This window comes from Oryctolagus cuniculus, chromosome 3 (genome assembly GCF_051225735.1).
Source record: "Oryctolagus cuniculus isolate XC-2025 breed Fujian yellow rabbit chromosome 3, ASM5122573v1, whole genome shotgun sequence".
Lineage (NCBI taxonomy): Eukaryota > Metazoa > Chordata > Mammalia > Lagomorpha > Leporidae > Oryctolagus > Oryctolagus cuniculus.
In genome coordinates this window covers 113,209,556-113,233,942 of record NC_142869.1, presented here as the reverse complement: position 1 = coordinate 113,233,942, position 24,387 = coordinate 113,209,556, and the positions used below count along the sequence as shown (strand labels likewise).

The following is a 24,387-nucleotide window of genomic DNA, read 5'->3' as shown; positions in this document are numbered from 1 at the left end:
CTTACAAATGAATATATTCCAATGACCTTTACAAAGTTAGTATATGACACAGTGATTTATCAGAGATGTAGCTACTGTTTTAAGTGCCAAGATGACCATCAAAGCATTATTAATAACCATGGGGTGAGTGGCCTTTTGGCTCAGCATGTTAAGCTGTGACTTGTTATGCCAGCATTCCATACTGGAATACCAGTTCAAATCCCACTTGCTCCACTTCCAATTCAGCTTGTTGCTAATGTGCCTAGGAACGCATTGGAAGATGGTCCCAGTACTTGGGACCCTGTCATCTATATGAGAGACCATCATGGAGTTCCTGACTCCCAGCTTTGAGCTGGCCCAGACCTGGCTGCTGTGACCCTTCAGGGAACGAGCCAGCAGATGGATCTCTTTCTGTTGCCATGCCTTTCAAATAAACACATAATTAAAAAAAAAAGTTGGAAAATTTGAAGTAACCTGAATGTCCAATAATGATTAAAGGTCTATATATTTTTGGTGTAATATAATCATAATTTGGAGCATTTTTCTGAAAACAAAGATCTCATTTTATGAAGGAATTACCTGTAAATATAGTTGTAATTCACAATAACTTAGTCATATCTCAAATGTCTATTCTTCAGCAACATCATGTCTGCCACTGTATCTATTAGTTCTTAAAGTTCCCCTTTCACAGTATCTTCTATAACATACCTATATTTTCCATTATACAAATAAATGGGAAAATATTTTGTTTATAAATTAAAAGAAAGAGTGAGTGTGAATTCCATTATTTTGGTCTCATGCCATAATGGAATCTGTAAACAATGTAAATCATTAATAACTTCCCCAAAAAAGTGTTATCAAACATGCCAAGCAAGTAGATTAAATGAAATGCAGGTTGGGTGCGTGGTCCAGCTGTTGAGATGCAACCACCACATCCTATATCAGAATGCCTGGGTGTTAAGTCTCACTTCCACTTTTGATTGCAGCTTCCTGCTATTGAGCATCTTATGAAAGAGCAGCTGATGGTCCAAGTAGTTGGGTTCCTGCTGCTCACATGGGAAACCCAGATTGATTTCCCAGCTCCTGGCTTCAGCCTGCCCCTTCCTAGCTTTTGCAGATAAACAGCAGACAAGTGCTCGCTTTCTCTCTCTCTCTCCCCCCGCTCTCTGTCTCCCTTCAAATAAAATGAAAATAAATTAAAAAATCATTAAAGTTTAACAACATAAAAAAGTGAAATGCAATTGAACTCTTTATGTGGTCGAGCATTAGTCTTTGACTATATTGTAAAATAAAAATGTTATCTCAAAAGTAAAAAAAAGAAAGAAAAACACATCTGTTCCTAAATTCCATAAGGAAAACTAACAATGACAAAGCGATAGACCCATATCGAAAATCATTGTTAATGATTATTCATTTAGAATATCTATTTGGACGGAAATATTTTTTTCATTTAGAAAATATCTGGGGGCCATTGCTGTGGTATAGCAGGTAAAGCTGCTGCCTGCAGTGCCAGCATCCATGTGGGCACCGGTCCAAGTCCCGGCTGCTCCACTTCTGATCCAGCTCTCTGCTGTGGCCTGGGAAAGCAGTAGATGATGGCCCAAGTCCTTGGGCCCCTGCACCCACGTGAGAGACCCAGAAGAAGCTCCTGGCTCCTGGCTTCAGATCAGCTCAGCCATCTGAGGGGAGTGAACCAGCAGATGGAAGATCTCTCTCTCTCTCTCTCTGTAGCTCTGCCTTTCAAATAAATATTTTTTTTTAAAAAAAAAAGGAAAATATATTTGGACAGAAATAATTTTTTAAACCAAAAAGAAAAAATGATGAAATTCATTGTCAAACACTATTTATGCATTTAAGTCGAAGTTAAATATGAAAAACCTAGTATATCTTGGAAAAATATATGTGAAAATTTCAATTATTTATATTTTATGAAGACCAAAATTCACACAAATACCACTCATTTTTCATCAGCCTGTAAAATATCTCTTATTTTCAAACAGGTTCTTTGAAAGTGAGATAAGAAGAGGCAGGGAATAAACTTATGTTCTTTCTTTCTCTGAGAAGGCAAGCTTTCTTATCCTCTGATTGTTCACTTATTCAAGATACAAACACAAGACTCTTGCATTCACATATATTATGCTTGTGTTTTGAGATACCACACAGAATTGTAGTTTAACTTTAAATGATTCAAGGGCACAAGGAGGTAAAATATGTGAAAATTTAAATTAAGCATAATTAACTATAAATACAGTTAAATACAGTGAAGCATACTTACTTCATTACAGTGAATAAAACCTCACAACTCAACAAACATTTTTGCACTTACAATTGAAGTTCACAGTAGTGTGGTCTTTTTCTGGCTGAGGTCTTTGAAGAACTCATTGGCCTGTGACTCTAATTATGTTCTCTACTCTTTCTGTTCTCGGAATCATTAAGGGCCTTTCCATTTGGCTAATTAAGAGACCTCCCACACTACACACTATCATGAGATGGTTAATGTGCTCACATACAAACTTTAACTGTTTTTCTTTTTAAAAAAAGTCACCATGAAAGCAGTTAAAGTTAATTAGCATAACTCCAATTAGGAATCACAACATTACTGTGTCAGTACAAGCAGAAAACATTGCTTCTGAATTCTGTGTGCAAATTATGTTTTCATTCTTTTTCCTTTTACTTGGACTTTTCTACTTCCAGTAAGAATTATTATTGCTATTGTGTTCTGAAAAGTTATTCTATACTTGATAATTTTCAAAATAGATATGAATATATGGATCAAACTCTCCTGCTTTTGGCTGAACTTTGAACATGAAAATTCAAAGACCACATAATCTGCAATATTTCAAACATGATATATTATTTTAAAAGTCATATCTCTTACCCCTGTATTCAGAGAGAAAACTGTTATTCTTCCTGGATTAATGAAAGATATTGAAATTTGACAATTCCAAAATAGTTTATCTGTTCAGGATATCTTAACATAATGCCCACGATGGTCATTTACCCACCTTTTGAAAATTTCTAAAGAAATATAGACATACAGGCCATTTTAGTAAAGAAATAAGTTTCATAGAGGATTCCTTCATGCTGGGCCAGAATCTGCCTTCCCATATTGTTTGATGTCAAGAGTCTTTGTTTTTTATTCATGTATTTTTTTTTATTTGAAAGGCAGAGACAGAGAAAAAAGAGAGGAAAAAAAAATCTTTCATCAGCTGTCTCATTCCCAAATGCCTGTATCGACATAACTGGGTCAGAGGCCAAAGCCAGAACTCTGGAACTAAGTGTAGGTCTGTCAAACGGCTTCATCTGCGTCCTGCCAGCATGTGCACTAGCAGAAGTACAGCCAGCACTCACACTCACGCACTGCCATCCCGAGAGTCAGGAAATCCAAACAGCTCGTTAACAGCTGTGAATTGCCTAAGTTTTATGCTGGAAAATACATTGACTTCTATTCTGTGAAAGCCCTTCAACACTGTAGGTGTCTGTTATTCTCCTTATAATTTGCTAAGTTTTCTGTTTCTGCATTTATAACCCTTTCATCCCAGTTTCTAAGGCTCTGAGAATTGTGATTGTGTTCTATTCAGTCTCCAAGTGCATACAGTGGCCCAGTGACTTCCAGTTGGCAGGTCGAACACTGGAACATGCAAAGCCTGTGTTTGAGAGTATCACTGAGTAAAAAGCAAACAATGGAACCCTACATATGCAAACTTAATTTTTAGTTGCCATATTAATAAAAAATAGAGATTGGTGAAATCAGGTTTACTTATATATTTCATTTCACCCGGTATTTCCAAAATATTGTTTCAACATCTCATGGATATGACACATTATTAATATTTTAAATTTTTCTATTTTTTACTAAATCTTCAAATTCTGTAGTGTGCATTTTATATCTCAGTTCAGACTAGTACATTGCAAGTACCCAATGGATATATGTGCCTGGTGGATACAGAATTAGGAATATACTTCTAGCTAGCTTAATCTTGTTAGCCAATCCAAAATTTGATCAGTGTTTTTAAAGTTCACGTAACACCCTGAATTCATATGGAGCTAATGTCAATAAAAATACCTAAATTAGGGGCTGGCTCCATGGAGCAGATTAATCCTCCACCTGCAACGCTGGCATCCCATATGAGTGCTGGTTCAAGTCCCGGCTGCTCCACCTCCAACCCAGCTCTCTGCTATGGCCTAGGAGAGCAGTGGAGGATGGCCCAAGTCCTTGGGTCCCTGCATCCACTTGGGAGACCAGGAAGAAGCTCCTGGTTCCTGGCTTCAGATCAGCCCAGCTGTGGCCACTGTGGCCATCTGGGGAGTGAATCAATGGAAGGAAGACCTTCCTCTCTGTCTCTCCCTCTCACTGTCTGTAACTCTACCTCTCAAATAAATAAATAAAATCTCTAAAAGAAAAATACTTAAATTAGCATGTCTATTTCTATCCCTCATCTATATTCTGAGAACCTGATTTTTATGAAATGAACGCTTAAATTCACCCTTATCACTATTGTACTAAAGCAACTTCTCATTCCCGTTTGTTCATTCAAAACTGTAGTAAGTATTCTTTTCTTTGTTTAAATTTCATTTAAGTATATGTTACAGGAGAGTGTCATGAAAGCAATATCTGCTTATAATACACATAAGGCCCTGGCATATATATATAAATTATAATTTTCTAGACATGGGGATTTAGCCAGATTCAAAGCTGCCTAACTGCATGGGCATTCACCATATCATCTCTTCCCTACTCCACAATGATTTTCATATTATCCAAAGCCTTTATGCAACTTGCTTCCTTCATCTTAGGACCTGTGGTAACCAAAAGAACCGTCAATGATTCTCATCTCTTTATTTTCATGCCTGGGTCACTCTCTTTTCACCTGGATCACAGCTACTTCTATATAAAAAATAGCGATAGTAATCGTTTATACATTTCAAGAATAGGTCCAAAAAGGCATGCAGACCTCACCTGGCCCAACAATCACAATTTCACCCTCCCTGGAGGAAAACAGATAAATTGCTATTGGGATCCACAAGTAGCATTATGGAGAGGTTCACATGGAAACTGAGGTTTTTCAGCCCACAGCTGGTAGCTAATTGCCAGTCATGTGATTGAGCTCCTATTGAAGTACAGAATATCCAGTTCTAGTCAAGCCTTAGATGGCTTTAGTTGCCACAACTGACATCAATCACACAAGATACCTCAAGTTGGAACTGTGCATCCAAACCTTTCCAGAAGTCACCATATACAGATTTCATAATCTTGATAAATTACTATTTTATATAATTAATTTTTGCATATGCAGCATTAGGAACACAAAATAACATCTTAGTACTTAGTATGATAATCTTTTGTTAATACTGTGTTTCCCGGGACCGACGCTGTGGCATCAGCGCCAGTTCGAGTCCCAGCTGCTTCTCTTCCAATCCAGCTCCCTGCTATGGCCTGGGAAAGAAGTGGAAGATGGCCCAAGTCCTTGGGCCCCTACACCCACGTGGGAGACCTAGAAGAAGCTCCTGGCTCCTGGCTTCAGATTGGCATAGCTCCGGCCGTTGCGGCCATCTGGGGAGTGAACCATAGGATGGAGGACCTCCCTCTCTCTCTCTCTCTCTCTCTCTCTCTCTGTCTTTCCTCTCTCTGTGTAACTCTGAATCTCAAATAAATAAAATAAATCTTAAAAAAAATACTGTGTTTCCCAAAGTATGTCTCATAAACTCATCCAAGAATAAAGAATGTTCTGGGGCCCTGTGCTGTGGCATAGTAGGTTAAGCTTCCACCTGTCGCACCGGCATCCCATATGGGTGCCTGTTCAAGTCCCGGCTGCTCCACTTCTGATCCAGCTCCTTGCCAATACCCTGGAAAAGTAGTGGTAGATGGCCCAAGTGCTTGGGCTCCTGCACTCACATGAGAGAGCTGGAAGAAGCTCCTGGTTCCTGGCTTCAGATTGGTCCAGCTCAGGCCATTGCAGCCATTTGGGGAATGAACCAGCAGGTAGAAGACCTCTTATTCTGTATCTCTGTCTGTATTCTGCCTCTCAGATAAATAAATAAATCACACACACACAAACACACACACACAAACAGTGTTGTGTGAGTTTGAGGTACACTGAATATGTTTTTTCCCATTTGATGAATTTTGGTGCAGTTGATTAAAATGTCTGTGATGCCTTTTAGTAGAGATCCCTGCTGAACCATAATTCAGTCTGACACGTCTTCAATGCACATAGACTCTACTTTTTCCCACCATATTAAGCCTATTATACTTTTGTGGACCTCTATAAGCAAGAGGAATTTTTGACTAATACAACATACTATAAGGAAATAGGTCATTTAATCATCTTAGATCCTTATGACAGAAAAAGTAAGTATCAAACTTTTCCAGAGAAATAAAAACTAAAGATTCAATTGACTTAACATATATATAATATATATATGCATATATACATATATACACATATATGAGTATACATATATACATATATGTATATATCTACATGTATGCTGTAAACATATGAAAAACTAAAGCTGGGTCCTCTATCTTGTAGTTGAAAATCAAAACCTGACATGTTTTTGGGAGAAATAAACCACTAGTATATAAATACAAATGAGGATTCTATTATATTTTACTATTAAAAGACTGCCATGGGTAGCAAAAATTTCTCAAAAAAATAATTCTGCTACTTAGAAAACCATTTGTACTCCATCATTTGCTAATTCTATTATTTTATTATTTCTGGTGATATTTTACCAGAGTATCGGGAGCAATTACTTGAAACTGAAACTGTTTCTTAAAAACCAAAACAAAAAACACTTGCTTTCTCAATTACTTGAGTTTAGGTGTCTATACTGTATACTATATATTATAGAGTTTATTTCTCTACGCACATATCAGAGATTCTCTTACTGATAACTTATTTTCACATTACGTTTTCATTTCTTTAGTTTAAAATAATCACCAATGTCCCCTGAAGCAAAATTCTGAAATGAAAAGAAACTTTAAATTCTGTATATTTGTGGGAAAAGCATTCTTTTTTGCATACATTCTCTAGTGGGCATTTTAGAATATGCCCCAAGAACTTTAGTTGTGCAGACAATATTTAATCTACTGATTCCAGCCCCATTAATTAACTTGAAATAATCAAAGACATTTATTAAATACAAGGATGTTCAATGCCACAGTTGTTTTGTAATAGTGATGGATTAGAGTGCTTTTAATATCAAAGGAAGAAAATGAATAAATTAATTACTATATAACCTTCTGAAAGGAATGCAGAGCAATGAAAAATTATGTTTCTGAAAATACTTCAGGGATAATGTTCATGATGGAATGTTCAGAATAGTAAACTGTACTAGACTACACTATGATTTTATCTACACATGGAAATGTATATACTTATTAATGACAAAAAGACAAGACTTAGATTGGATGAACCAACGTATCAACGGTGGCTTTTTCCTAAAAGTGATGAACAAAGATAATATGTTTATTGTCTTTATTTTTGTCAGTATTTTCAGATTCTCTATAATATACACATACATTATTTTATACATAAAAAGAAAAATATAATTTCAAAACATTTTATTGGGGGACAGTGCTGTGGCGCAGCAGGTTAACACCCTGGTCTGCAGTGCTGGCATCCCTTATGGGCGATGTTTGAGCCCAGCTGCTCTACTTCTGATCCAGCTCTCTGCTATGGCCTGGGAAAGAAGTGGAAAATGGCCCAAGTGCTTGGGCCCCTGCACCCATGTGGGAGACCCAGAAGAAGCTCCTGGCTCCTGGCTTCAGATTGGCGCAGCTCTGGCCGTTACGGCCATCTGGGGAGTGAACCATCAGATGGAGGACCTCCCTCTCTCTCTCTCTCTCTCTCTCTCTCTCTGCCTCTCCTCTCTTTGTGTAACTCTGACTTTCAAATAAATAAATAAATAAATCTTTAAAAAGAATTTAATTGAATCTGTGATAAATTTGTACCTGTATTAATATCTATCACAAAAAAGAAAATTTGTAAAAACTGGCTTTCAAAAATCTCAAATTTGTTCCTCCCTTTCTCCCTTCCTCCCTCCTTTTCTCCCACCTTTTCTCCCATCTTTTCTCCATTTATTGTCCCCTCTAAGGAATTTTTGTTTTCTTCTGCTTTAACCAAGTACAATATAGCCAAAACTGATACTAACATATTTTTCACACATTATCATCTTTCTTTAATAAAAAGGTTAACTAGAAAGCAATCTGGTAGCAGCCGCAAGAACAGCAAAGACGGGCATTCAATAGGCACGGGAAGGCAGGGGGACTTCAGTGTGAACACTAAGTCCCACACATTTGAATACAGTCACTTTCCTAGACTGTACTTTCTTCAAGTTTGTCATTAAAGAGATTTTTTTTGAAATATTAGTGCACCACAAGTGTGCGAAGCTTAACTGCCTAGACAAGCCCATGACCAGACCATGCACTCCCACAAACTTCTTCACTATGTGTCTGTAATTGTAGAGCACTGAAGTAGTAAGCCCAGAATTTAATTAGATAACTCACTAGAGAAGAGTTACTTTTTCAAGCAGTGATGCGTGCAGGATTCATTTTACAGTGACTACATTTTAGCTAAAATAGATATTTATCATACAGAAGATTTTGTCTGCAGAGCTACACAACTTTTTAGTTCTACACTGGAACAAGTGCATAATGCTATCATTCTTCCTCGGAGCATCAGATTTGGAGGACATGATACCAATCCAGCAGCTGCAGCACAGGTATAGTTGATTTGTTCCCTTCATTAGATGGAGTTTGAAGGAATCATTCAAGTATTACTTTTACACTCATAAGTAGCTAATTCTCTATGTGCACGTATACATTCTAATTATGTTGAAGCAATAGTAAATTCAAGTTTCTGATCACAATTGTAAGACATGCTAAAGAAAAAGTTGACAGTGCAAAATAGTTAACTAGTTCACTTAACAAGCATTTTAAAATCTGAGCAATAAGAAAACTCTGAGAATTAGTTTAAGGAGATTTGCTAAAATATATTTGCTCCTACTTCATACCTGATTTTATCAGGTCTTTTATGCTTTTGCAGTTGTTGAAATATTTCCTGTGCCCAATGAAGGTGTACAGTATTATAGATTCATGAAAAGTTTAAAAAAAAACATGAAGGAAATATGTTTTATATAAAACTCTAATGTCTTTCCAAGAATGACTTAGAAAAGCAATTGTTAATTCAAAAAATTCAAATAATTCTAAATATGTTGAAATAAAACAGGTTTTACAGTTTAATTTAAACTATTTACATGCATGATTCAGACAAATCGAGAATTACAGGCTAAAATGATGAATGCCAAAATGCAAGATGATAATTCATAATCACAAGTATTATTACTAACATGTTAGCGTATCAAAATTTCATGATTTTTGGAATATTTTCTCTTTGGAAAAATATATTTCAATCTTGTGCACTGAAATGCACCAGCAATTATCTAGTTCATTTTTTGAGAAATAATTAAAAGGAAGTAGAAACAAAAATCAAAAGCATACTCTCTAATCCTGGAGAAGTATAGTAAATGCCAGACAATATTAAAAAATAATATATATATATATATATAAAATGTAACTTTCACTTGCCAGCTGATAAGATTTCAAGTCAATGAGGGAATTATGTCAGAGTATGGAATAAATCTATGAAGATACGCAAACCCATTCTCAAAATGATAGTGTAATAAAAAGTCTACAGACATTGGAGTTACAATTATGGCACTTAGTCTCAGTTCTGCAACTGTGAAGTAGGGCTCTTGAGAAAAGTAGTTAACATCTCTAGCTCTTCCTCCTCTCTAACATAAGATATCACATCCAAGAGATAAAGACTTTGGAAGGTTTAAAATGATAAACACACATCCCATGTCAATGGCAATAAATACTCAGTAAGAGTTTGTTCCCTTTGAACAATCTATTATTTAAAATAAAAAAAATTCTCATTTTATTTGAAAGGCAGAGAGACAAAGAGAAAGAAACAGAAAAACAGACAGAGAGACTGCAGCTCTTCCATCCACTGGCTTACTCTCCAGATACTGGCAACAGTTGAGGCTAGGCCAGGCAGAAGCCAAGAGACTGGAACTTTGGGTGTTTCACGTCGGTTGCAGGGACACAAGCATTTAAACTATAAACTTTTGCTCACAGATTGCACACTAGCAGGAAGCTGGATTGGAAGTGGAGTAGCATGCACTCAAATCAGGCTCTACAAAATGGGAAGAAGGCATCCCAAGTGGTGTAATAATCACCGTGCCAAGCATTCACTCCTATAATCGCTTGTCTGAAATAACTGTCAAAACAGAATCAGGGTAAAGCATGGGAAAGGAATGAACAGAGAAATAACACAACACAAAAACCTCTTTTTTTGACAGGCAGAGTTAGTGACAGAGAGAGAGACAGAGAGAAAGGTCTTCCTTCAGTTGGTTCACCCCCCAAATGGCCGCTACAGCTGGCATGCTGCGCTGATCTAAAGCCAGGAGCCAGGTGCTTCCTGCTGGTCTCCCATGGGGTGCAGGGCCCAAGCACTTGGGCCATCCTCCACTGCACTCCCTGGCCACAGCAGAGAGCTGGACTGGAAGAGGGGCAACCGGGACAGAATCTGGTGCCCCAACCGGGACTAGAACCCCGGGTGCCGGCGCTGCAAGCGGAGGATTAGGCAAGTGAGCCGCAGTGCTGTTTTTAAAACGCTAATCAACAGAAGAATGAATACACTGTGATTTCAAAAATTGGGAATGCGAATTGCACAACATTATAGAAAACTGTATGGAGATTCCTACAAAACCTAAAAATCAACTTACAAAATGAACCAGCTATCTCACTCCTGGGGATAGATCCAAAGTAAATGAAATTAGCATACAAAAGAATTATTTGTGCTTCTATGTTTATAGCAACTCAACTCATGATAGCTAAGATATGGGATCAACCTCGATGTCCATCAACTGGTGATCGGATAAAGAAAATATGGTATATTGACAGGATGGAATATTACTCAGCCATAATGAAGGACAAAATCCTGACATTATTAATAAAATAAATGCTACCAGAGGTCACTATGTTAACTGAAATAAGCCAGAACCCAAAACACAATTATCACATGTTTTCTTTTATAAGATGTAGTTAGTACAGAATATAAAAATTGTATGAATGTCATATCATTTGAGTATATAGTTATAAATATTGTTTCACTATAGAAATTGCAATATATTATTATTCTCAATTTAAAAGAAAGAAGAGCCAGTGTTGGGGCATAGCAAGGAAAGCTGCAGCCTGTGATGCAGGCATCATCTAAGGGCTCTGGTTCGAATCCCAGCTGTTCCACTTGCGATTCAGCTTCCTGCTAATGGCCTGGGAAAGCAAAGGAAGATGACCCAAGTTATTGGGCTCTGCACCCATGTGGAAACTCGCAATAAGTCCCTTGTTACTGGCTTTGGACCAGCCCAGCTCCAGACATTGTGGCCATATGGAGATTGAACCAGAGGATGGAAGATCTCTCTGTCTCTCCCTCTCTCTGTAAAGTCTGTCTTTCAAATATATAAATAAATAAATATTTTTAAAAAAAGAAAAAGAAATGGAGAGAGGATGTAGTCAGAATTCTTGGGGTACTACTAATGCTATGCTCTTAATTTGGGTACTGGCTATCAGTGTGATCAGAGAAAAAAATCTCATTTATCTGCATATTTACGTGCATTTATTGATATATACACTATATGACAAAAATGTTTAAACAAAATTTTAGCACCAAAATAAGCTTATCTTTTAATTTCATGTTTCCATGAACTTTTCACAGTACTATCATATGCAATGGCATATTCTATAGCAGTAAGAATGAACATTTAATTTTTTTAAAATACTTATTTATTTGTGAGTCAGAGTTACACAGAGAGAGGAGAAGGAGAGAGAGAGGTCTTCCATCCGCTGGTTCACTCTCCAACTCTTCGCAACAGACAGAGCTGCGCCCATCCAAAGCCAGGAGCCAGAAGCCAGGAGCCAAGAGCCTCTTCCGGATCTCCCATGCAGGTGCAGGGGTCCAAGGACTTGGGCCATCTTCTCCTGCTTTCCGAGGCCATAGCAGAGAGCTGGATTGGAAGTAGCTGGGACCAGAACCGGCGCCCATAAGGGATGCTGGTGCCTCAGGCCAGGGCGTTAACCCATTGAACCACAGTGCCGGCCCCCAAGAATGAACATTTTACCATGCAACTATTGAAAAGTTTGCAAGAGAGGGTACTCAGGCATTTATACTGTATGGATCTATTTACACAAAACACAAAAACAGGCAAAACCAACCTATTATTCAGACAGTGCTCCCACTTGTAATGAGCAGTGACTGCAAAGGAGCAATGCAATGTTTTGTTTCTTTTGGGTGATGGTTAAAGGACAGTGTTTAGTTTACCAAAATCCATCAAGAAATCCTCAAAATATATGAAAATTCCTTTATATAGATATTGAAATGAATTTAAATATGAATAATTTGAAGCTAAACACATATTTTTTAAAGATTTATTTATTTATTTATTCGAAAATCAAAGAGTTACATAGAGAGAAGAGAGGCAGAGAGAAAGGTCTTCCAACTGATGGTTCACTCCCCAATGGCCGGAGCTGCGCCAATCCGAAGCCATGAGCCAGGAGCTTCTTCCAGGCGTCCCATGCCATGCAGGGGCCCAAGGACTTGGGCCATCTTCTACTGCTTTCCCTGGCCATAACAGAGAGCTGGATCAGAAGAGGAGCAGCCAGGACTAGAACTGGCGCCCATATGGGATGCTGGCACTTCAGGTCAGGGTGTTAACCTGCTGCCCCACAGCTCTGGCCCCTAAGCACATATTTCACTCCAAGTTCCATGCATGATCTACTATGCCATATGTAATTATGACACATCAAGTATCAGTTTTGAAGGGTATATGAGGCCATTCCAATATCCAAGGTCAGAAAGGAAGAGTTGGAGATTAAATCTAGGAACCAGGGATTGTGAAACACATGCACACACACACACACACACACAAAATGGAAATCATTGCTCTTAAGTGATATTTTCTCTAAATCCTTTCCCTGTATGTTGTTAGGTTCTGGTTGCTAAGGTGTTCACAGGTAAAGCTCTTGTATTTTAAAGATTCGGCTCCTATAAACCAGGAGTTCTCAGTGCTGGGTGTGCATCAGATTCACCTGGGTGTGCTTCTCAAACCATGAATTTCTGGGACATACCCACTGAGCATCTGGGACGAAACAGTGGACATTTCTCATAAACTCCCACCTGCTATGCTGAGGCTAGCCACCGAAACACAGTGGTTCAGAAATAAAGGCTTTTATCCTAACTCACATTAAGAAAATTTAGAAAGATCTCAGCCTTTATATTTTCACCAATAAAACAAGAATAACACCAACATCTATAAAGAGAAGTTGTAAGGATTAAAGGTGTGCAAGTAAAGATTGACACAAAGTAGATGCAGTGTTAGAAAGGGGCTATTTTTATTTTTATTTCCAGCCTTTCCCTTGTCTGAAGTCTGGAAAGTTCTCAACTGATGGAAGAGACCCACTCACTTACATTCAGTTGTCTTTAACCTTGGCTGTGCACTGAATCCCCTGGGGAATTTTTTAAAATCCAAGGTTTGAGCTACACTGCCAATCAATTAACTTAGATTTTTCTGCAGAGTAGCACTAAGAATAATTTTTGAAAATTCTCCAAGTGATTCACCGGTACCCCCACCATGGTGAATATGTGATTTAATCCCACAAACCTTGACTAAGTCATGCTTAGAACGTTTGCTGCCTGAAAAATAAAGACAGACTTCTGAATTGCCCTACACTAAACAATTGACATTTGTCTCAATTAAGGATGATACTAGAAAGGAAGCATTAACATAGCTTTCGGGAGCAATCTATGCTGATCCTAAACAAACCAAAAATGTGCTAGATACTTTATAGTTACTCCATCAAGCATATAAGCATTGGCTTAACTAGCATATGCCTTTCTCCTTACATCAGGCAGGTATTCAAGATAGTCGAACTGAGATGTGCTCATGTTTTCCCCTTCATCATAGCCATGGAAAAACTGACTAAAGATATGGGAGGCACGCAGGACTCAGATTACACCTGTCAATTTTGTTGTGGGACCTCCTAAGGATACATCAAAAGTGTTCTGCTGGAGTCTGTCAAGGCACCTGACTATGATTATCATTATTAATGACATACTTTCCAATATAATAATATTTAAGGCATCTGACTATGATTATAATTATTAATGACATACTTTCCAATATAATAATATTTAAGGAAGATATGTTTTGATCATCTGTCACCATAACAATTGAAAACAAAACATCTATGCATGAAAACACACAAAAATAGAACAACTGTACAATAATGTGTATTAATCTTAGTGGTGGGCATTTCCTAAGTCTAGAGACTAAAGAAAACAAAGTAAAAGACAGATTTTATTCTGAAGTTAAAATTTTCTGTTAAAAAATAATTAAAGCCTCCAAATTAGTAACCTTTTAAAAAATGAAAATATAATGAATAATTTATACAAATGGATGTTTTAAAAAATAAAAGTCTGTAGAAGATAAACAAATGGAGTTTTAAAAATAATTATTCACAGTGAAACTGAGAACATATACCAAGAGGGAGGGGAGAAGGGGATATCATTATAGTCTTAGAATTGTATCTACATACAAATACACTTCTTTTACAGTTTTTCTGAGATTAGATTTTCTTGTTATTGAAATTAGAATAATAGTATCTGTCTAATAAAATGCTTAATACATGATATTTCCCTTCCTTTAATTTTATATTTTCTTTGTTCTTAATTTTATTCCCATAATTGTTAATTGTTATTACAAACATGGGTGTACCACCCCCGACACACACATACACATAGAAGTTAACCAGAGCATCTGTTTAAAATCATCAATGATTTCAAATTACTATCTCATTATAAACTGCATCAAATAAAATGGGATTCAAGCTCTTCTATAATTTAGACTGAATGAGATTTCCAGGTTTTTTTCTTTCTAAATTGTCAACCTCTAGCTAGCTCATTTGAATTGACTGCTATCCCTCATGCTTAATGTAACTTCCCTGAAGTTCTATATTACCTGCCGAACTGGGATGCTTTTCTATCCATCTTTATCTGGCTGCTCTTCAAAGCTCAGGATAATCTTCCCTCTCCAACATGATTGCCTAGAGTGGAAATTTTCTCTATTCTTTGATATTACCATTCACGTGTTACATCATACAATGCTGCATGCAGTAGATATAAATGTCTGTGTTATATTACCTCTATTTGATTGTATGAAAGTACTTCAAACAGTGGAGGAAAGCATATTATTAAAAGCCAAGTATATGCTTCAGAATAATTTTGCACCAAAATAAATGTGTCTTTTAATTCCATTCCTCAAATATTCCTTGAAGGAGATGGTTCACACAAACATAAACACACGCACACACACACACACACACACACACATATACTGCATAATGTCTAGCCCAGTGGTTTGCAGCTGGAATATGATGAATAAATAAAATCAATCAATGAATGAAATAAGACTGAGAAAATTAGTTTGATTTTTTTTATTTTTAAATACCTTCTCACAGTGATTGTGCTGTTATAAAGTATCTTTTATTTCTGAACTTAAAAAATACAATAAAATGAAGACTGAGCTGCAAGTATAAACTTATATTATTAATTATATTCACTTATTTTATATGTTTTCTCCAAATATCCAAAGTTAATTTAGTTTTTCTCTACTTTATAAATAATATCTTTCTTCAAAAATAACCCTAGATTTACAAAAAATTAGTAGGTAAAAACAGAGGATGAAAAACCATGGTCAATTTCTGTGGTTAGAGCAAGATCATTGATGATATTATCTGGGATGAGTGGATGTGGCATGGCATAGCTTTACTTTTCATACACAGTAAACCAACTTCTCTGAAAGCAATACTAAAAACTTATGTAAATAGACATTGAGTGACATAGACAGGGATAGAAATTTCTTAAAGTAATGGTACTAATTATGCTTAATAAATTATCATGTTTTTCTATTTTTAAACTTTATCATTCACAATTCTTTGAAAACCATAACAAATTTGTGTAAAACTATAAACATGAAAGTCAAAATTAAAACATTTCTCACTTCTTTACACCCACATATTTGAGGCCTAAGGTTTCAGGGACTTTGCATAATATATATATTTGATGTAACAAATGGAACCTGAATTTTCTTAATTATCAGTTTCATTTTAAGAAATTAATCAGCAATAGCTTCTTATGAATTCAAATTTTTATTTTGCAGTAGGTACTGATTCACATGCAGTTGTAGGAAATAACACAGAGCAACTTCATTTTCTCCCTGATTATAGCATCTCACAAAAGAGTACATGACAGCAAATAAGATACTGACCTATATTTAAACAAGATAATGGAATATTTCCATATCCACAAAGAACTTTCACACTGCTCTATGAAGCAAATAAGGCCATTCTTCCTTCCTTATCCTCTGAAAGCCAGTAGTCTGTTCTCTATTTCTATAATTTTGTCATTTCCATAATGTTGCACAAATGCAATGTCATAAACAATCTTCTTTTAGGACTAGGTTATATTTTCACTCAGAAAAATTCCACTGATTCCTGCAGGTTGCTACATACATCAAAAATTGTTCCTTTTGATTTTTCAAAGCATTTATTATACGGGTATAACACAGTTTGGCCATTCATCCATTGAGGATCATCTTGTTTGTTTCAAGCAATGGTTACTATAAATAAAATCATGATAAACTGTGTACAGGTTTTTACGGGAACATAAATTTTCTTTTTTTTTTTTCAGATAAATGTAGTTGTTGGGTTGGATGTTGGTTGCATATCCATTATTTCAGAAAATTAACAAAATATCTTCCAGAGAAGCTGCACCATTATATAATCCTAAAATTTTCAGTGCATACTTGCCAGCATTTGGCATTGCTGCTTATTTTTCTTTGTTTTAGCCATTCTGAAAGGTGTGTTGTGACATGCCATTGTGATTTTAACTGGCTTGATGGCTACTGATGTTGAAATATTTTCATGTATTCTTCTGCCTCCTACTTAGTCTCTCCAGTGTAATGTCTGTTCATGGCTGACACATTTGCTGATTGCATAGTTGTTCCATTTTTGTCACTGCTTTCATTTTGTTGTTGTTCTATTTTCTTTATTGTTTTTAAGAGTTCTGTTTTGTGAGTTCTTTACTTGAGAACTCTGGTCCTTTATCAAGTACTATGTGAATTCCAAATATTTTCTTTTAGACTGTAGCTTGTATTTTTGTCCTCACAACAGGGTCTTACATGGAGCAATTGTTTTTCTTTTTATGAACCATGCTTTTAGTGTATAATTTAGTAACTCTTTTCCTAGCCTTAGATTCTATTTTTCCTATGTTGTTTTTCCTCTCCAAGTTTTACAGATTTATATTTTACTTTAAATTTATGATTTATTTGGAGTTTATAAGAGGTGTGAGGCTTAGGTCTACATGTTGTCTTTGTTTTGTTGTGTGTTTTGTGTTTTGCCAATGGATATCCAATAGCTCCAGTTTCATTTGTTGAAAAGGCCATTTTTCATCCATGGAATTACTTTTGCACCTTTGCCAACAATCAATCAGACATATTTGGGAGGACCTATTTTTTGGTTCTCAATTCGCATTCATTGATCTGTGTCTATGATGCTGCCAGATCCACCCTTGCTTGCTACAGTCATTGAAATATTTTTTAAGGTTCATTATCATTATACACATAGCAGTCCCTTTAAATTTAAATCTATAGGTGAATGATTTCATTTTAATAATTTTTAGGATATTCAATATTTTTATTCATAAGAGTATTTTTTTCTTTTCACTAAAAGATGAGCCTTACAATCTCCCAATGACTAGAAATAGCATAGAACCAAAGCTAAGGAAAAAGGCCAAAACCTGATAAATATTAGGAAAAGATGTCTTTGGTTACAATGTCCCTGTCTTTGTCAGCATAAATTAATTTTAAATGAGAAAATATAAACTCCTATAAGAATAGACCATATGCATGAATATAGTCCAACAGACTAAAACCTTCAAAGAGGTCTTTTGAACTGTGAAATTCCATGTGTTCCAAGGCTTTGAAAGCATTATGAGTCTTTCTGCCTTAAGTCCATAAATTTTTATTGTCTATTGTAAAGCTCATAAAACTTTCTTGAATGATTTCCAATCATTTATTCTCCACAGAAACTAATCTGCTGAATTGTCTTTCCAACATTTACTTTGCTTTTAACTGTGCGAATTATATCTAAGTACAAAATACTCAGCAACCATACATACTGCTCTAATTGTGCTTTAGAGCTGACACAGAATAATGAAACACTAATTGCAATTAGAACATTTTATTTGTTCAGAATTAATTTCTTGGCTTGTCCTACTTGCATAATTACAACCATAAAGCCTACTATCAAATGTCACCAAGGAGTCCATTGGCCACAATCTGAAACAATGTTCTCACCAGCCCCTTCCCAATATACATACTGCAGCTCAGAGCACTGTCAGCAGCAACCTCCTGATCTACATACACAGCAAATACTCAACTATACAGTAAAGCTGACCCTGAAAAGTTCAGAAGCCCTCGTGTGTTGGATTTCCTAAAGCCTGACATTGTGCCCTCTGAAAAGGAATGGACTTGGATCAGCTCAAGCACCAAATTGTTCCAATTACTTGCTATCCAGATGTGGAAAAAAAGAAAACTGTCTTCAAACCTCTGTTGTGCCACATGGCTGACAGTGTCCCTCTGCAGTTATTAGATTTGCCAAGTTTTCCCTACGTGTGTAGATGGCTAAGTAAACTATGAACCATCAACTGACCGCATCTCAAAGAAATGTCTTATTGAAAGAAAATAACTCTCTTACCTGTTTGACATCATATGCCAGGAGGACGTATTTTAAATCTGGTGAAACTGAATGTTTTGATGCTTTGAAGGTTACCTAGAGAAAAAGAGAAAGAATTATCCTAAAAAGCTTAATAACAAAGAAATTAACATGTATTTAGATATACGATGACCTTAAAAATTTTATGGAAAATACTTATAATAAAAACTATATATAAATTTCACATTGTTTTACAACAAAAAGTATGTTTAAATTCTATTATTCCTTGAGCTTTTTAAAATCCTCTTGCATAAATATCAAGAAATTTCAATTCTCATTATAACACTGTCAAATAGACATTCTCATTTTTATTCTATATTTGCATATGTATACAGGCATGTATGATTATGTACATGGATATAAAAACTTGGAGAGGGGTGGAGGTCATGATACTGAATATAAAAACTTATAAATAGGCAGGACTCTTGGTACAGCAGGTTAAGCTGACACTTGGGAGTGAATCCAGGAGTTGGGAACTCAATCCTACTCTCCTATTTGGTGGAAAGAAACCAACTACTTGAGCCATCTCACCTGCTGTCTCCCGGGTTCTGTCTTGGTGGGAAGCTGAGTCAAACCCAAGCACTCCATACAATGTGGGACATGAGCATCTTAACAAATAAGGAAATGCTCACCCCATTTTTTATTCTAGAATGAGGTGACACTTCATTCCACAAAATGTAATAAGTGTTCCGATAGAGTAAGCAGAAAAGTTAAGTATACTGAAAATAGATCTTTGTAAAAACTGAGAGTGGGAATGCAGGAGGGAGGGGGAGGAAAGGTTGGAGGGTGGGTGGGAGGGAGGGTAGGGGGGAAAGTGCCACTTTGTTCCTAAATCAGTATATGTGAAATATATGAAACTTGTTTAACATAAATAAATTAAAAAATAAGAATAAAATAATTTATGTTTAACATAAATAAAATTAATAAAATAAGAATGGCTGAAAAAAGCATAAACAAAGAACAAAAGCTTCTTTCCTTATAAAGTGGTGAGAGGGGGACAGAACAATAGGAAAGTAACTGGCTAATACCTGCCTACTCCTGGTTGCATTGTTGTGTAAAGATTAAAGCAGTGGGACCTCATGGCTTAACAGGTTAAACCACTGCCTGCAGCGCTGGCTTCAGGTTTGATTCTCAGCTGCTCTACTTCCCATCTAGCTCCCTGATAATGTGCCTGGTAAAGCAGCAGAAGGCAGCCCAACTCCTTGGCCTCCTGTACCCAAGTAGGAGATCTGGAAGAAGCTCCTGGCTCCTGGCTTCAGCTTGGCTCAGCCCTGCCTGTTGTAGCCATTTGGGGAGTGAACCAGCAAATGGAGGATCTCTGTCACTGTGCCTTTCAAAATAAATAATTTTTTTTTAAAAAGAATTTTGCCTTTCATTTTTAAAAGACTCATTTCAATAGTAATAAAAGCAACAATAGTAACAATATTAGTAGCTACCATTGGTTAGTCATCTATCATGAGTTGCCAGTTGCTAAGAAATTTGTATTTAATCACAATCCTAATAGTCCTCAGAGTGTTACTGTGAAGTAGATACCCTCATTCCCCAGCCTCCCCTTCATCAGCTTATTGTGCATTGAAATTTGATAGCAGTTGGTCTGTGGGAGAATGTAGGGAGACACTGAAGACACAAGGTCATCTCTCCTAGCATTATTGTGTCTAGAGCTGTATTGTTCTATAGAGAAATTATTAAGGGGACAGTATCAGAAAGCCTATTGTTGTTTACAAATCAGTTAAGAAGGTAATGTCCTGTATCCTACTGGGATTAGACTTCTCTAACTTCCTAGTTGTTAATCTTTTTCAAGGTCAAAGAGAAGCAAACACATCAACAGCATCCAGGAGGCCCCCTTGCATAAGCCTTGCATCATCTCACCAGAGAGAGTGTTTTTGCAGAAAGCATCCCAATTTGGGTTCTAAATTATTTAAACAAAATCTCACCTTCCTTCTCCTCATCCACCCTCATGTGATGTCTCTCACACAAATTAACTTCACGCTCTCACAGGTGTGTCTAGGCCTTCATTAACAACATTTTAGTATCTTTTACAGTTTCTACAATTAGCCAGGCTGGCACTTTATTAATTATCAGTATACTCTCTCCAGCTTATGCAGCACACAAACTGGGAAAGCTTCCAAATATCTTTGCAAGGACCCAGGCTGCTGAATCTTTGAATTTACAGAGTGGTATGCAGATAACTGGGGCTGTGAAGAGCCTTATGATGATGGGGTAAAAGAGGCACCCTAATGGCTTATTCAAGGGACTTTGAGTGTCTCTGGCAAATCCCTCTTAGGATAAGCCACTAATGGTCTCTCTGTTGCATCCGGGGGATTAGATTTTTCAACCAGCCACAGGAGACCTCTTGGTTGACATTGACCCTAATTGCAGACATTAATGTAATTCTGCTTAGTCTCTGCTCAACATGGCTTCAAATTAGTGCTTTGGGAAGCAAACTATTGCCAATAATGCTATATATTACCTACATATTTGATAAGCTAATTACTATTGAGATAGTAGAAGATGCAGAAACAGTAGTTATATGTGTTTATTTATTGCCATTATTCAGCAATGATGTCTACCTATACATATTTGACACCAGAGTGCAGAGAGCATAAAAATTCGCGAATCGTGACATGTAGGAACATTACAGCTAGACAAGGTAGGATAAACACGGAAAGTAAATATGCAGGGGGCTAGCTAGACCGATTAAACAATAAAGACAAGACATTTGACCAAGTTAAAAAAAGGAAAGCTTGCTTTCAGACAGCTTATGAGTGTGTTTTGGTGCCTCATTTGAATGTATCATTCATTTCCACCAAAACTCAGTTGTTCCACATTCACTATGTGATAAGCACTGCACTACAGTAGATACTGAAGATGGTAGAAAGGAATCAAACTGTGTTTTCCATCCCATATTGAGCAGGATAAATCAAGCACCAGGAGTCTCCGTAGTCCATGGTTGTGGTGGTGGTGGTGGGGGGACCCAAATCTTTTATTTTTTGTTTTTGTTTTTTAAGATTCATTTTTTTTTTCACTTGAAATGCATAGTTACAAACTGAGAGAAGTCTTCCATCTGTTAGTTCACTCCCAAAATGGCCACAGTGGCCGGAGCTAGTCTGATCCGAAGCCAGGAGCCAGGAGCTAGGAACCAGGAGCCAGGAGCTTATTCTGGATCTCCCACATGGGTGCAGGGGCCCAAGGACTTGATCCATCTTCTGCTGCTTTCCAAGTACATTAGAAGGGAGCAGGATTAGACGTGGGGCAGCTGGGATGCCAACCAGAGCCCATATGGGAAGCTGGCTCTGCAGGCAGTGGCTTTACCCTCTATGCCACAGCGTTGGACCCGGGACCCAAATGTTAAATGCCTTAAAGGGCTGGGTTTGGAGAGTCAGGATGAACCTGCTTTGGCAAGAAGAGGACAGATGGAGTGGTCCAGCTGTATAAAAGGGGCAGTGGTCCCTCAGCTAAAGATAACTGTTTTGTGAGACAAATAAACATTGGCATATTTCAAAATGTTTTAAAAGCTAAAAGTCAAGACTGTAAGTTAAAATGTTATTTAAAATTTGTAATCTAGGAGCCAATGCCATGCTGCAATGAGCTAAGCTGCCACCTGCAATGTCAGCATCCCATGCTGGAGCACTGCTTCAAATCCCAGCTGCTCTGCATTTGATCTAGCTCCCTGCTAATTTGCCAGGGAAGGTGCAAAAGGTGGGTCCCCCTACCACCGCTGTAGGGAGACCCAGATAGAGCTCTGGGCTCCTGGCTTCGGCTCAATCAGCTGCAGCTGTTGCAGTCATTTGAGGCGTAAGACAGCAATTAGATCTCTCTCTCTCTCTCTCTCTCCCTCTGTTTCCCTCTCCCTCTCTCCCTCTCCCCCTCCCTTTCTCCTTCTATCCCTCCCTCCCACCACCTCTTTCACTCTGCCTTTCAAATAAATGAAAAGTAAATCTTTAAAAATTTTTTTATGTATTTGGTAGTGACATAAGTGAAAATTTCATTATCCAATGATTGCTAGTTAGATGAAATTATACACTCCAAACATAATGCACAAAAAGCTTTAAAAACTACTGGGGAGGTTGGGGACGGTGCCCTGGATGATTGCTCACGTTAATAGTGCTTGTGTTGCGACCCCCACTGTGGTGTAGCTGGTAAAGCCGCCACCTGCAGTGCCAGCATCCCATTTGGTCACCAGTTTGAGTCCTGGCTGCTCTGTTTCTGATCCAGCTCGCTGCTATGGCCTCGGAAAGCAGTAGAAGATGGCCCTGCACTCACACGAGAGACCCAGAAGAAGCTCCTGACTCCTGCCTTCAGATCAACACAGGTCCAGCCGTTGTGGCTAACTGGGGAGTGAACTAGCAGATAGGAGACCTCTCTGCCTCTGCCTCTCTGTAACTTTGCCTTTCAAGTAAATAACTAAATCTTTGAAAAAATAGTGCTTGTGTGTCGCTCCCCCTCTTCGTGGAGGAACGACACTAAACCCTGCCTAGGCTTCATATCCGAGTCACGGCACCATTATGTCGCTCCCCCTCTTCGTGGAGGAACGACACAGGACCCTGCGCTGTTCTTTTGTCTGCTCCGCCCTCCCCGGGTTTGCTGCTGGTTCTTCCCGGGTTGGCTACTGACCCTTCCACCTCCGTGGAAGGGCGGTTCCCCCTAGCCACTTTCCCCACTTCCGCGGGGGAGCGGCACACCACCGGCCGGCTCTCTCGGGGGCTGCTCACATGTTCCTCAGGTGTTCCTGGTGCATGTTGTCTCTCTCCTCCTTTATAGTCCTCTTCCACCAATCCCAACTCTGCTACCCACACGCCGAGTACGCTGCTCTCCTCCAATCAGGAGCAGGTCCTGCTGCTTATTGGTTGAACTGGAGGCAGCTGTGTAGAAGCTGTTTCCTCCTCTCCCAGCGCCATATTGTGGGAGAGCAGATGCATAGAATAAGTAACTTAGTCTAGTCCGAGTTGCTCCCAGTTGCTCCCCACACTTGTGTTATTCTCAATGTGAATATGGTGGAGCCCATCATTGTTTCCACATGTGTTAACATTTAAACCAAAGGTGCCCCAAAATCCAGATCCCAACTCAGAGTCCTCACTTTGGTAGCTGTGTTAAAATGAGTTGGACCTGAAAAGCCTCTCATGACAATCCAGACCTGTCATGTCAAGAAGCGAAAGAGGGGGCGGGGCATACAGAAGAGGGTATGTGTGCAAAGAAGACTGCACAAAAATAAAAGATTAGTTGGGTTATATTTTAAGAATTAGAAAGAAGGAAGTATACACAATAACTTCTGCTTTTCAACTTATCACCGGGTAAACCCAAACTGGGAGAAAGGGGAAGATAATAATATTTTGAGTTATATTTTAGAGATGGAAATTTATTTACTTACTTGCAAAACACACACACACACACACACAGAGAGAGAGAGAGAGAGATGACATTCCAAATGCCCACAATGGCCAGGATTTAGTCAGGCTGAAGCCAGGAGCTTGGAAATCAATCCACATCTCCCAGATGAGCAGCAGGAATCC

At 37.8% G+C, this 24,387-nt stretch overlaps 1 protein-coding gene across 4 annotated transcripts in view; it reads right to left on the bottom strand.

Annotated features, from left to right (window-relative positions):
- Positions 1 to 24,387, bottom strand: part of DPP10 (dipeptidyl peptidase like 10) — a 1,526,588-nt gene that overhangs the window by 334,252 nt on the left and 1,167,949 nt on the right. For all 4 annotated transcript variants that reach the window (XM_051849637.3, XM_051849636.3, XM_051849638.3 and 1 more), the window contains exon 5: positions 18,860 to 18,934. In XM_051849637.3, coding sequence (XP_051705597.1) covers positions 18,860 to 18,934 — 75 coding nt within the window. The remainder of the gene's footprint in view (positions 1 to 18,859; positions 18,935 to 24,387) is intronic.